This window comes from Zingiber officinale, chromosome 2B (genome assembly GCF_018446385.1).
Source record: "Zingiber officinale cultivar Zhangliang chromosome 2B, Zo_v1.1, whole genome shotgun sequence".
Classification (NCBI taxonomy): Eukaryota; Viridiplantae; Streptophyta; class Magnoliopsida; order Zingiberales; family Zingiberaceae; genus Zingiber; species Zingiber officinale.
Window position 1 is genome coordinate 27,103,443 of NC_055989.1, and position 15,411 is coordinate 27,118,853.

Below are 15,411 nucleotides of genomic sequence, written 5' to 3' on the forward strand. Positions count from 1 at the left end.
GGAAAGCTTCAAAGCCTCCTAGGCTTAATCAGATGAGATGAATGATGATAATGTAAATGAGCTGGGGTAAATAAAATAGAGAATTTGATAGAGGAGTGCACTGCTCTAATTTCAATACCTCCTGTTATCAATAATCAAGAGTCTTCCCTTTGTCCTGTTATTGATGAAGTTGTAGAAGGAAGTGTAAGGGCAATGCCCCAAGCATCATTTCCTTGGTTCACACAATAATTATTTTATAGATGATACAGGACTAGATATGAATGATGAGGGTAATGTAGGGACTTATGCAATGAATGCAAAGCCCCAAGAAATATTTCCATCAGTAACACCCATGCCTAATGATTTAATTTTTCCTATAATTGGCAATAGTATGCTTTTATTTAATATATTTAATGCTACTAACCAATTCTTTGTTGAGCATGTCGCTACAGAGAACATGTTGCAAATGATTCACATAGTCGATTTCATGCTGAACCTTTGAAGGAAGACATATTAGTTAAGGAGATTTTTAGAACCTTATGTAAGAAGGGTCTAAAATATCTGACACCACCAAGGTCGAGATTTAAGCTTGGTGTCTATGATAAGGGATTGAGCTTATGACCTAAAATAAGTGCTTTTTGAGAGGTAACCCAAGTTTCTTTCTTGTTATTATTTCAGTTTATTTTCTTTTCTCTTAACCCAATCCCTTTACTTAGTTTTTCTTGTCTATACTTCTTTTTCAGGATATATTGTTTAGGAGGTTTGAGGATACTGGAGTAATTTTAGAACTTGATTGACCCATTAACATAGCATGTCTCACTTGGTATCTCCTTTAACCTTAACTCTCTCTCATATTTGACTTTATTTAAGAAAGAGAGAAAAAAATAATTAAGCAAGTAATTCAAGATTAATTTTCTTATAGTCCAAGCATGATTAAAAAAATATTTTATAATTTTTGGAATATAATATGTGAAAATTATTTATCTATTTTCCTTTAAGAAATGTATAACTTTTAGTTACTAGCTAACTATAATAAGATATTAGTTTTCACTTGATTAGTCAAGTTAAGTAAGAATGCCCAACTAGTTGTTTACTATAAAGGATTATTTAATATGATCAATTTGATTTGATATTTTTAACCTAGACTTATGATAATGCAATGATATAACCATATGAAATTCAGGCTTTGTCCTAAGTATCTTATATCATTACAAGTGTTCTTAATACATAATCAAGGTAATCCTAATGTGCTTGTGAGATGTTGGTTATCTAAATCTATAAGTTCATGCTTTATAAGGGGAAACCTAGGTTAAGTCCAATTTGTTTTGAAAAAAAAAATACTTAGAAAAAAAATAAGGTTTGTTGAAGAAGATTTTTTTTAAAAAAATAAAAATATATAAGTTTTGAAAGATATATCTTATTCTACTAAAATTAGAAAGGTAAAAGTTGTGGGATTGAGAAAGCGTGTTAGAGGAGAGGAGGGTGAATAGCGCTAGTCGCTTTTTTATATTTTCATAAAATAGTCGAGAGTATGCAGCACAAAGAAAGATAAAAAACCAATGCTAACACAATTTCATTTACATAGTTCAGAGCCTCTGACAACTCCTATTCCAAGGCTCACGATCGTTGAAATTTTTATTGAACAATCCACTAAAGATTCTTAAATTACAAAAACACCGATTACAATAAATGAAATGAAAATAATAAGCACTTATTGATGTGAGCCCGTAAGTATATGAGTGTCGTTAAGTAAAAAATATTGATCCTACAAAGACTGGATATAAGCAGTAGAATTTAAGTACAACAAACTAGCTAAACTATTAAAAGGTTAAAGATTGCAATCACAAATGTAAAGGGAAGTAAGAGAAAGATAAAGATAAAGAGAGAGAAAGAGTGTTGAGGAACTTGGTTTGGGAAAATGTTCTAGGGGTTGAGTTTTATTGTGATGTTAATCAATGTAACATGGGTCTCCTATCTCCCGTCCTCTATTCCTATGCACTTGTAGGAAGTTAGATTCATTACCGACTTTTCCCCACGAAGGTTAAGCCGGAATACTATCTTAATCCATATCCTATGATACTAAATGGAAGTGATTCCTATGAAGTCCGGTAACAGGATACCCCTATCACTAGGGTCCTTCGGTCATACATCACAAAAACACAAACACTCAATAATATAGAGATAGAAATAATAATTACGTCCAATTCCCTCCTTTCTTGTGGAGAATTGCTTCTCCCTTCAAGACAATACCCTATATGTCCGAAACAAGATATCCTTATCACTAGGGCACCTCGGTCATACGATCTAGGGCATTCTTCTTATGAGATTAACAATTCTACACAAACATTCAATCAAAAATAAAAATTAAGCTCAAACACACTATACACACATAAAATCAAATAGATACAAGACATAGTAATATCATATAGATAGAAAATTGACAAATTTATGAATTTTACATCAATTCACATCGCAATTACTCCCTTAATCTTAAACAAGAGATCTACTCCATAACTAGAATAAGAGAATCCAAAAACATCAAAATCTAAGCTAAAAATACCAAAACTCAAGAAAAGAAGGCTTATCTTATATGAAGAGTGATCTTCGGATCTAATCCAAGCTTCCAGAATAATGGAAACAATGAATTCGGCTTCAGATCATCCAAGAAAGCGCTAAAGAAGTCCAAACCTCGTCCAAATTGGATCTCCCAAAGGGGAGAACCTTCCTCCCTCGAAGAAGGGGAAGAACTCTTAAATAGAGTTGGGCACAGGCCTAGCACAACCCGTGCCATGGTCGTGTGGAATCCACACAGCCGAATGCTACCTTGGCTCTAGTCTAGTGGCACAACTGTGTGGATTCCACAAGGCCGAAAGTTGCTTCATCTCTGGAAATTCCACACGGCCATAGACTACTTCTTCTCTATTTCATTAACAACACTGAGGCTTGCTTTGGCTCTACTTTATGGCACGGGGGTGTGGATTCACACGGCCGAAGCATTCTCCTCTGGGCATGTGGCACAACCGTGTGAATTCCTCACGGCCAGACCCTTTTTCTTCGTTTATTCTCCGAGTAATCTACCAATATTATTTTCGCTCCAAAATCACATCTTGTCAACAAGGAAACACACAGAATAGATTTCCAATCAAAAAAACGAGTAATTTAAAACAATTCCATTTTTATGGATTAATTCACTATAAACTTATAAAAAAATCTACAATTAAAAATGATCATCAACCACGACTCTCAAGTCCAATCAATTAGAATTGGCGACCACCCAAGCACCCGCGATTCGAATCCCAATTTGAATCTCAATTACGACGTATTTGTAAAAAAATTTCCTCCAAATGGAGGATGTAACCAAAGGATGCTAGATTTTTGAACTGACCACCACATGAGCTTCCCGATTTATCCTGATGACCGATGAGAAACTTTTGTGAAATCTAACTGATCACCCCAGAGATAGTCAAAGAAATAAACTAAAATTATCATTTTTTTTTTTTTACAATGCAAACTTCCATGACACCTAATCGATCATCTCTTGGGTTAATCAACGAAACAATGCAATCTTCCAAACTTAACGGTCTATAAAATAAACATTCTGCAATTGACTAATCTTCGAGTGAAACAAGCTGCGGATAAATTTATCAAATAAATTTGACCAACACAGCTTAGCTCATGTACATGCAGCACAGCATCAGGTCAAAGTATTAGGCATTTGGACCCAAAACAACGCTGTTTTTTTATCAGGCGACAAATCCTAACATGAAAAAATGGTTTCCACCAGCCACAAACAACTGTCAAGCAGAGTCACAAATAAAGTCTACAATGCATAGTCTTCCAAACTCAGCCGTCTATAAAATAAACATTCTGCAATCGACTAATCTTGGTCGAGCAAAACAAGCGACTGATAATACAGTACCAAAGCTCATCTAAGTGCCTTATTGGTTGTAGGATCTATCAATTAGTACCTCCGAAATCCATAGTCCATGAACCTTCCTGATGGGCACTCGTAAGCCATGTGTCCCCTCCCACCACAGTTGTGGCAGATCATCAGAGGGCCCATGCAATCCCAACTCTTATGGCCAACCTGGTTGCAGTTCCGGCAGATGACATCTCGGAATCCACCATGATAGTCGCCGCCACCCCTTTCACTCCTTTCACTGAATATTTCCGACTTTGGACACTGTCTGGCCACATGCCCAGCAACATTGCAAAGGTTGCAGACTGGTTCATTTTGACAGTCACGAGCAAAGTGCCCAGTCTTCCTACAATTGTTGCATGCTTTCTCATTTGTGCAGTCTATAGCAATATGTCCTGGTTTGTAACAGTTGTTACAGAGCCTCATGTCACCAGGAAGGAGTTGAGGAGATGAGCATTCTCTTGCAAGATGGCCAGCCTTGCCACAGGTGTGGCAGATGCCCTCATTAGGACAATTGCTTGCCATGTGTCCAGGTTCTTTGCAATTCCAGCATATTGCCTCCACAGTGCATTCTGATGCAATATGTCTGAAGAGAGTAAAAGTTGCCATTTTAAATGTCTGAGATATGCTGTATATACTTTACAGGCCAGAATATATCTCAAAATAATATACAAGCACAAATGTAAACTACATAAGGCTACCAAAGAAAAGTACAAAATCTCGGCGCATTTTCTTCATTATCAAGGCTTCTTAATTTAAAAATAAAAATTTAAAGAGATGATCTTACCAGTAACCTCGAATTGAGTATAATGGAAAGAAAAAATTTCATTCGGCCATATCACAAATAATTTCAGCTTGTTGCATAGACTTTAATTAAGGGGAAAAAAATCCATGTTGACATTACCAAATACTTCACAAACTAACGAACATGGACCACTGATGCTGAAGATGAGTTATGATAAATCTCATAAATATACCAGCATGCAAGGTCAAGTACTCAGCTCTGAAGTACAAGTAACTGGCAGAAAGATTGTACTAGACAAGCATTGAATATTTACCCGGGAAGGCCACAATTATTACAGACAGCTGCATTTTGACATTCTCTTGCAAAGTGTCCAGGCCGCTTGCAGTTGTTGCACAAATCATTTCTGTAATACAAAAATAAAAAATTAGCAAATCCTAAAGCTCTAGTTCAAACATTAAGGTTTGAGAATAAAACTCTGTAATGTTCATAGCCAAATGATTATTTAATATGTTGCAATTAGAATGTAGATATTTTTAATGGCTAGCTTGAAAACACAGATCAATTTATCATTAAGAAACAAAATAAAATAAGCTGATAAGAACCTGTCAATATGCATGAGTAACAATTCAAAACACCAAGGAAAGCACCAAATACGGGCAAAAAGCTTATGTTTCTGGATACTTAGGGAAGATCATTTCTTGCATAAACACTTTAGCATTAGTCTCTTCACGCTGACAAGGAAACCATCTTAAACAGGAATGATATCATATTTGCAAAGCTACATTATATCTCTTACTAAAATTGAAATACAATTTAGCAGATAATTAATCAAGTACATATGGTAAGAGAAAATTAGAAAGTAAAAGATCTTAACATTTTGAATTGTTTTAATGATTTTTGGCAATGGTTGCCTTTTTCCTTCCACATTGCAATGCTTTTATCATTTTAAAAAAATGTAGAAGTTTTCTAGTTCCTGAAGAAAGCCAGGAATATCTGATATCTTTAATTTGATTATTAGCATATGTCAAACTGGTTTGGGCATGTAATTCAGATCCTACATCAGAAGAACATGACTCCACAGCCACATGCTTCAAGTTTTAAGTTTAACTGGTTTGAGATATGCCGCAATGTTCTTTTCCCTCATTGAACTATATGTGATACCTTCAGTACTAGTCCCAAGCCACCAGATTATTAGAAATTTCCATCTACTTTCACCTTAACTCAGTCAACATTATATATATATATATATAACTCCGCCCATGACGACCGGCCATGCTCAATCTCAAGCCCGGATAAAGGAGGGTTGCGTTAGGTTGCCGGTCAGCGTTAAAACTATGTCAAATATTCAATGAATTGATCTATTAAACTACTGTACTAATGGTAGATTGTTCCCCAGAATGAACGCGTTGCAAGATCGGACTGTAATGTCTCGGCAAGGACCGTTACATCTCCAAAACTCAGGTGTAGTGCTAAATATGCAAGAGTTCACGTTACAGGGTTCGACTGTAACTCTCAGCAAGGACCGCTACATCTCCATGAGAACTTGGATGTAGTGTTAAATAGACAAGAGTTCTCACACCATAGATTAGATAAGAACAAATATGATCAGAAAACTAATAATTTAAGATTTAGAACATAAGAACTCTCACTGATAAATCAATGGAGGTAGTAGATATGATAATTAAGAGAAAAATTAGTATTTTGTATGTACAAGAGACAAAATGGGAAGGCGAAAAGGCAAAGATGATAGAGAACTCGAGTTTTAAGTTATGGTACACTGGAAAGAGTAAAGCAAGAAATGGAGTGGGTATTATTGTAGATAGTTTGTTAAATGATGAAGTTGTAGGAGTAGTTAGAAAAGAAGATAGAATTATAACCCTTAAGATAATAGTGGCGAAAAAACTATGAACATAATTAGCGTATATGCACCACAAGTAGGATTAAATGAAACTACCAAATCAAGATTTTGGGATGACTTAGATGAAACTATGATAAACATGCATATAGTAGGAGAAATAAAAGAACGGTAGAAGAGATATTTTCATCAACTTTTTAATGAAAGTTTAGGTGACCAACTTTGATAATTTAAGTAGGTCAAATGAGTATAGAAATTTTAATTTTTATCGTAGAATTCAAACTTCAAAAGTAAAATAAACTTTAAATGAGTTGCACAATGGAAAAGTCGTTGAACCAGATGATATTCCGATAGAGGTATGGAAATGCCTAGGGAAATAAGGTATTGAATCGCTTACAAAATTATTTAACATGATATTGAAAACGAAAAAAAATGTCTGGTTAATGGAGGATAAATACGCTAGGTCCCTTATATAAGAACAAGAGAGATGTACAAAATTATGCAAACTATAGGGGTATTAAACTAATGAGTCATACTATGAAACTTTGGGAAAAGGTAATAGAAAAAATATTAAGGAGACCACAGTGACCGAAAATCATATTTGAATTCATGCTTGAAAGGTCGACAATAGAAGATATACATCTTCTTAGACAATTAATTGAAAAACATCGGGAACAAAAACAAGTTCTACACATGGTATTCATTGACTTAGAAAAAACTTATGATAGAGTCCCAAGAGAAATTAAGACACGTTTAAGATGGTCACCAAAGGGACATGACACGTTTAAGATGGTACGAACATGTATTTAGACGATCAATAAATGTTCCAGTTAGGCAATGTGAAACTATGATAAACATGCATATCAAACGAGGAAGAGGAAGACAAAAAAAGGTTTAGTTAGCAACAATAAAACAAGATAAAATTTATTTAAATATAGATGATGATATAGTAAGAGATAGAACTCAATGGCGTAAAAGGATTCATATAGCCGACCCCACCTAGTGGGAAAAAGTTTGGTTGTCGTATATATATATATATATATATATATAAGTTACCATATATGTATATAATAATTACCATATTATTGGTACAAATTAGTTAATATATATGCGTTAATTAGGCTAATTACAAATTAACCTAATTATAGTTTCCTAATATGGGTCATAATTTGTATATAAATGTCTTACTATTCAATAAGATATATTTTTTTCATCTCTAATTACATAATATCAAAGCCATAGAAATTAAATTAGGACTCTATCTCCTCTCCCGTCGAAATTAGGTTTCTTTTCTTTTTCTTCTTTCTCCATCGTTTCTCACTCGCGTGTGCTCTATTCGTCGTGCAACCAATAGGCATCACGACCAGCAGCGTTCCTTGTCCTCACAATCAGCCACTGCCCACCATCTAGCTTTCCCAATCACGTGCCATCACCGCGCGTCATCGTCTCGTGCCATCGTGAAGGCTAATAAGGTTGCAGGTCTCCATCCCCTATGCTACCGCCTAAACACCAAGTCTCCATCTCCGTGTCCGTCACCAGCACCTGTGCATATCTCGTCCCTTGCCTCCTTCCTCCTTGTTCTAACTTCGTCATATACTTGTGCGACTGAGCCCTAGTCGTCATTACTGGGAGCAGGGGCTTGAAGCTTATTGGTAGCAACCTCTGGTTTCTTAATTGTGATCGTTTCTTGTCGTGACAACCACTACAATGCTTCTCGTTATTTAATACCACTACCGTTGCCAAAAGGAGCATCTCTAGCCATCTCTATTCGTCAGGTTCAAAGCTAAGGGTCTCTTCTTCAAGTTAGAAGAGAAGCCTTCACGTCTCCACAGATCACAGCAACTCGCGCCCATCCGACCGACTGACTTCTTCTTCGAACTAGGAGAGATCCGACAACCCTTTTTAACACGAGTAGCAACCTTCTCTTCAATCTTCTTCTTCATGTCCACGGCACCATAGTTGTGCTCCCTTCTGTTGCTGCATCTATACTTATACTATTGTCGTGCTTTCTTCCTGTTGCTGCGTTTTTTTGTCTTTCCGGCACAAGCTACAAATCTATGCATCGAGGCTCCATCTTCTTGTTGCTGTGTTCTCGTGAGATAAAATCTTATGCCCGAGAAGAAGCCCTATCTTGTGACAGATGTAGTGTCCGTGATGTTTAAGATCATAAACCATAAGCTAAATGGTTCGAACTGTTTGGATTCGAGTAAGATTGTTCATCTTTATCTACAAAGTATTGATAAAGATGGTCATTTGACTGATGACCCTCCTAAAGATAATTTGAAACAGACATGGCTAAGAGGATCCTCGCGCTTGTTTCTTCATATTGAAATTGTATTGATAGTAAGGTAATTGGTTTGATCAATTACTATGAATTTATTAAAAAAAAACTAATGGATTATTTGAAATTTTTATACTCTAGAAAGAGATTGTGTAGAAAAACAAGATCAGTCATCAATTATTTTATGACATTCAAAAAGACATATAAGGAGCTTAATATGTTGCTGCCCTTTAGCCCTGATGTGAAGGTTCAACAAATCCAACGAAAGCATATGGTGATAATGAGCTTCTTTGCTAGCCTACCTCCTGACTTTGGCATAAATTCTCTCTGATTCTGAGGAATGCTCTCTATAAGATGTATTCAATCGCATTCTTTATATAGAAAATACTACACCCACTCCGTTTAATGGTGCTCTAGTAAGTCGCAATACTAATTATGTGTCGGGAAGATGTCAACAATGGAAATAAAGGGGAAGTTCTCAGGACTTTCAAACTCGAACGCTTAATTCTGGTGGTATTGTGTGCAATTACTGTCGTAAGCCAAGTCATACAAAATTTGCGTGTAGAAAGCTTCAGTACAAAAATCAATAAAAAAAACTTGGCCCATATTGCATCCACTAATGATGCCTCTCATAAATCGACCCTTATATCTGCATATGAATTTGCCAAGTTCTCAAAATATCATGAATCATCCAAGTCGTCATCTTCATCTGTCATTGCTATTTTTGATTCAGGTAAACAAACCACATGTCTTCTTTCTTCATTGATTCTGGTGCCACGAATCATATGGCAGGTAATGCTAGTCTCTTTTCTATTTTTCAATCCAAAACTAACACTCATACTAACACTCATACACTCATACTGTTACTTTAATTAATGGATCTTCATCTTGTGTTCTTGGATCTGGCAATATCAATCCTACTCCTTTACTTCCTCTGTCTTCTATCTTACATTTACCTAATTTATCATTTCAGTCAATTCATAATCTTAACTGTTGCATCTCATTTTTTCCTAATCATTGCTTATTTCAGGATCTTTTGACGAAAAAGATTATTAGTAAAGGGCAGTGTGGAGGCCTTTACATTCTTGACACACCACTCCTAAATTCTTTTATTTACTCGACTGTCACTTCCCCATTCGAGGATCATTATTGGTTGGGATATCCATCTCTATCTTTGTTCAAAAATCTTTGTCCACAATATGGTAAGGTGTCTTTATTAGATTATGAGTCGTATCAGTTTGCAAAACATCACCGTCTTTGTTCGAGTCCTAGAGTAAATAAACGTGCTTCCGTTCCTTTTAAATTCTTTTATCCTATTTTATCCAATCTTAGTTTTAGGTATTTTGTTATTTTTATTGATAATTACTCTCGTGAAACCTGGTTATATTAATGAAATATTGTTCTGAGTTATTTTCTCAATTTTATGCCTTTTGTGCTGAAAATTAAAACTCAATTTAATACATCTATCCGTAGTTTGCGAAGTGATAATGCTAAAGAGTATATGTCCGATTTATTCCAATTGTATATGGATTAAAATAGCATGATTCATAAAACGTCTTGTGTTGACACCACACCCCAAAATGGTGTAGTTAAATGAAAAAATAGACATTTTCTTAAAATTGCACAAGCCCTTATATTTTAAATGAATGTTCCTAGATCTTTTTTGACTGATGTAATTTCTATAGCATGCTTTCTTATTAATCGCATGTCATCCTCTATTCTTCAGGATGAGATCCCTTACAAAATCCTTTTTCCCAATAAGTCATTGTTTCCTATTATCCCTATGATATTTGGTAGCACTTTTTTTATCAGGATGTTCATCCACGTGTCACTAAATTAGATCCCATGTCTTTGAAATATATTTTCTTTAGTTACTCTCGTATTCAGAAAGGTTATAGATGTTATTGTCCCAATATTAACAAATATCTTACCTCAATTAATGTTACCTTCATGGAAGACAAACCTTATTTCTCATCCTCACCTATTCCAACTCCATCAAAAGGAGGAGGATTTGTTGATGTATTTTATCAAACCCTCCGCATTTGTTTCAAAACCAGCTCTTGTTAAACCTCCTATTATTCAAACCTACTCCAAGCGTCACTCTTTAGATTCATATCCTGCATCAACTACTTCGTCATCAAATCTAGTCCCGAACAATGATCTTCCTATTGTGTTACGCAAAGGTAAACGATAGTGTACTTGCCCTACTTCTTTTGTTTTTTATAATGGCTTGTCATCTTCCTCTTGTTCTTTTTATTACTTCACTTGATTCTATCTCTATTCCTAAGATTGTGTGTGAGGTCATATCTCATCTTGGTTGGAAAGATAAGATGCAATAATAAAGGAGATGAATACTTTAGATGACAATGACATTTAAGACTTGGCTGATCTACCTTTAGGGAAATGGGCTATTAGATTGGGCTATTAGATGCAAATGGATATTTGTAGTTAAAGTCAATCTAGATGGATCAGTTGTCATATTAAAAGCTCGTCTTGTTGCTAAAGGTTATGCTCAGACATATGGACTGAATTATTTTGACACTTTTCTCTGCTGTTGTAAAGTTGACATATGTTTGATTATTTATTTCAATGATCACTACCCATCATTGGTCTTTACATCAACTTGATATTAAGAATACTTTTCTTCATGGTGAATGGTGATCTTCAGGAGGAGGTGTATATGGAGCAACCTCCTAGTTTTGTTGCTAGTAGGAGTCAGAGCAAGTTTGTCATCTTTGAAAATCTTTGTATGGATTGAAATAAAGTCCTCGTGCTTAATTTGAAAAATTTAGTCAGATTGTTGAAAAATTTAGTATAATGAAAAGCAAATCAAATCATTCGGTGTTCTATAAGCAGTCTGGAGTTGGTATCATTCTATTTGTTGTATATGTAGATGATGTTGGAAGCAATCTTGAGGGTCTTGACCATGAGTTTTGATGTTTGGGCAAAAGATTTAAGTTAGATTTACCCTTGTATTTTATGTGTATTTGAGTGGTGCAAGTTTGCAAGATGCATAAATGACTTAACTTGATGGCTTCGGGTCGGTGAAGGATGGAGCATCTGAGGGACCGTGAACAAGACAGTAAGAACAAGTCGAGGAAAGCGCACTTCGAGACATGCTCAAAGGATGGTATTAGGATAAGTCCCGGGCTTGAATGCATCCAAGGGACAAGAGCCAAAGGAAATAATCTTGAAAGCAAAAGGTCAAGGCTACGTGAAAGAGTCAAATGAGTCGTGAGGGCTTGGGGTGGCTGGCTTAGGTGACAAAATTAGACTTGGTTAAAGCCTAATTAGAGTCTCCAAGTTCCCATGATCCAAGCGTCTTAATCGAGTTGTGGTGAGTTTCTCCACTGACAAGGTGGCTTGAGCTAGCCGGACGATCCAAGGACTAATCTATCGACGGATAGGGATCGTCTATCTTACGGACAGTCGTGGAATAAGAGCCCTAATCTCTGAACCACGTAAACGAACGTGTAGTGGTTTACTCTTCTTGTCTTTGTAGTTTAGCTTTGGTATTCATATTTGTTTGTTTTCCACTATGCACTAATGAATACATAGAAAGCAAACGATTGGGGTAAACGTCTATTCAATCCTCCTTCTAGCCGATCCAACGATCTCCAACAGATAATATTGTTATCACTAAAAGTGATACTACGGGGATCTCATCTCTTAAATCTTTCATTCATAGTCAGAAAGATATGGGATCGCTAAAGTATTTGTTAGGTGTTAAAGTTGAGGAGAAAAAAAGGTATATTTCTGTCTTAAAAAAAATATATCCTCAACTTATTAATTGAGACAGAAAATTAGGGGCAAAGCCTTGCAGTGCTCCAATGACTCTCACAAGAGATGGGGAACTATTTAAACATCCTGAAAGATATCCAAGGTTAGTTGGAAAGTTAAATTACCTTACCGTAACTCATCTAGATATTGTATATTCGGTAGTTTATGTCATCTCCAACCATTCATCATTGGGCTTGGAACAAAATATAAAAATCATGGGCCCACATATTGAATATTTTTCAAATACAAATTGGGTAGGTTCTAAAATTGATAGAAAATCAACTTTAGGTTATTGTATTTTTGTTGGGGAAAATTTAATTTCATGAAAGAGTAAGAAGCAAAATGTTATATCACGATCTAGGATAGAGTCAAAATATAGGTCTATGTGAAATAATATGGATATATCAACTTACTTAAAATTTAATCAAACTACAATTCATATTGCATCAAATTCTATATTTCATAAGCGAACTAAACACCTTGAAATTGATTGTTATTTTGTTCGTGACAAAATTTAATAAAACATGATTTCTATCGTATATGTGAAGACTGGAGAACTCGGAGACATCTTCACAAAAGCTTTAAATGAGGTTCGAGTTGATTATCTTTATAATAAGTTGGGTATAATTAATATCTATGCTCCAACTTGAGGGAAGTATATATATATATATATATATATATTAGTTACTATATATATATATAATAATTACTATATTATTAGTACAAATTAGTTAATATATATGTGTTAATTAGACTAATTGTAAATTAGCCTAATTATAGTTTTCTAATATGGGTCCTAATTTGTATATAAATATGTCTTACTCTTCAATAAGAAAGATATATTTTTTTTCATCTCTAATTACACTCAGAAACATAGTAAATTGAACAATAGAAAATAGACGATTAAGGACAAAGCTCAATAATTATAAAATGGAAATGTGATACAAAATCTGAATTTTATAGAACATTTCAACAAAAAAACAGATTAGTCTTATTATATATGGAACTCCATTCAAAGAAATCTAAAAATAATATCAAGATGCACTAGAGATGTTCAGAAATGTAAATTGAAGAATTCATACACAATAGCTATCTTTGGTCAATCTGAAGTAGGTTACTAATTCCATTAAACACACAATAGAACATGTTGCAGAACAATAAATAGTCCTTTTGGAGAGAACAATATAGTTACAATGCACAATAATGATCTTGTTTATAGCAATAACTATCAATATATTCAAATAGCAATAACAGTTCAGATGTACAAATGAAGATGCATGACAAAGGTATTACAACTACAATTTAAAAAGTCAATGAAACATTCACCATGGTTCTCTCATGCTAAGTTCTAATATTATATCATGCATAAAATGCGAGATTTTGAATAGTAAGAAACCTTGCACTACGACGGAAATCCCTGCGATATGGTGCATCACGATACGAGGTACGTTCTCTGCGAATTCTGCGATCTGGAGGCGGGCTACGACTGTTTTCACTCATCTTCAGACTTTCTTCAAATTCAATTCTATTGCAGTTTGCAGAATAACCAACACCAATTACCACCACAACCACCACCACCACCACCAAAACAATTCCTCCCTGTTCACAATAAAACCATGCATCCAAGCCACCTCCATAAGTCCAAAAAGAACCACCAAACTTTCCTTCATAAAAGATAAAACAAACCAAATTTGGAGAAGTCTCCCCAAGCATGCATAGCACATTCTCCATTGCAACTTGGGACCACAACCATCCCATTCATCTCACCAACTTTAAACACCATACTTTTTTTCATGTTCATTTCGCAACTATATGACAAGGTCATCTAATGAAGGCTCACTACAATTTTGATCAACTCCATGTTAGACCAACCTTATATACTACATTGAGAAATCAGGCAAAAAATAATCATAATAATAATAATAAAAGAACTGAATACTAAGGGAAAATATCATGAGAACATGATCAAGGAGGCTCTCGTAAGAGATACGCACAAATACCTACAAGTTGGGCGAGGGAGAGAATAAAAGGAGACTAGCAGATCCAAAAATACAACTCGTATCAGAGTACATTAAAAGGATCTATCTTTTTAGAACATGCTGTTTCCTCAATTAAAGACATGAGCCAGGTTGAAAACAAAAATCATAAGATTCATCGGTAAGCATACCTATCGATCAACAGGTACATCCATGAAGTGATAAAATAGAAAATAAATATACACACGCACCCACGCACAACACAACGAAACGAAACTTAGATGTCCAAAATCTAATCGATAATTTTACAACTATAAATTTAGATCTAAGATCGATGAGGTCATGAAGATGAGAAGCAAGGAAATCTCTCCACCTAGTTCTCTACGTCATCGATCAACCGCAGTTGCTCCAACAATCACTAAAATCATATCTCGAAATCCATTAATTGATCTAACCTAGGAAGGAAAAAAGAAATCATCTTTATGGTATCTTAGAACCAAAAACTAATTGAAGGGAAGAAGTCACCCCAAATCACGGGTCCTCGCGCTCTACCTTCGGCGTGAAGGAAACAACCACCCCAACTCCTCCGCCACCACCACCCCGTCTCCTCCTCGCGGCCTCGCCCTAACGCAATCGCTTCTAAAGGGAGAACTGGCGTCGCGCATTGTTCGAACCTAAATAGGCCGGACCATATGGATAAGGATACTACTGCTCGGCCCAATTGTGGGATTCACCTTCGAATACTATAAACAATTCATGATCGCGCAAGTAAAAAAAATTATTATTTCACTGAAATTAAAAAAAAAAAAAAAGTACATAATATTCTAACTCAATATTGATAAACAGACTGTTGTTTACACTATCGTTATTTAACAA

At 35.2% G+C, this 15,411-nt stretch overlaps 1 protein-coding gene across 4 annotated transcripts; it reads right to left on the reverse strand.

Annotated features, from left to right (window-relative positions):
• Positions 1–3,693: 3,693 nt before the first annotated feature.
• Positions 3,694–15,198, reverse strand: LOC122045519 (zinc finger protein GIS2-like). Of its 4 annotated transcripts, XM_042605764.1 has the most exons (5): positions 15,088–15,167; positions 14,909–14,990; positions 13,956–14,398; positions 4,957–5,046; positions 3,694–4,484 (listed from the first exon to the last, which is right to left on the reverse strand). In XM_042605764.1, the coding sequence occupies exons 3-5, from the start codon at positions 14,315–14,317 to the stop codon at positions 3,941–3,943; spliced, it is 996 nt and encodes a 331-aa protein (XP_042461698.1). In that variant the 5' UTR covers positions 14,318–14,398; positions 14,909–14,990; positions 15,088–15,167; the 3' UTR covers positions 3,694–3,940. The 4 variants fall into 4 exon arrangements, with proteins under 4 accessions (XP_042461698.1, XP_042461700.1, XP_042461699.1 ...); XM_042605766.1 differs by lacking the exon at positions 14,909–14,990 and having other exon boundaries at positions 13,956–14,158; positions 15,061–15,198; XM_042605765.1 differs by lacking the exon at positions 14,909–14,990 and having other exon boundaries at positions 15,061–15,182.
• Positions 15,199–15,411: the final 213 nt, after the last annotated feature.

Excerpts from the sequence above, each read along its gene's own strand:
- LOC122045519 (XM_042605765.1), bottom strand. The coding sequence starts at position 14,317 with ATGGGATGGTTGTGGTCCCAAGTTGCAATGGAGAATGTGCTATGCATG. Across the intron at positions 5,047-13,955 it reads GATTTCCGTCGTAGTGCAAG|AAATGATTTGTGCAACAACT; the intron begins GTTTCTTACTAT and ends TTTGTATTACAG. Across the intron at positions 4,485-4,956 it reads AATAATTGTGGCCTTCCCGG|ACATATTGCATCAGAATGCA; the intron begins GTAAATATTCAA and ends TACTCTCTTCAG.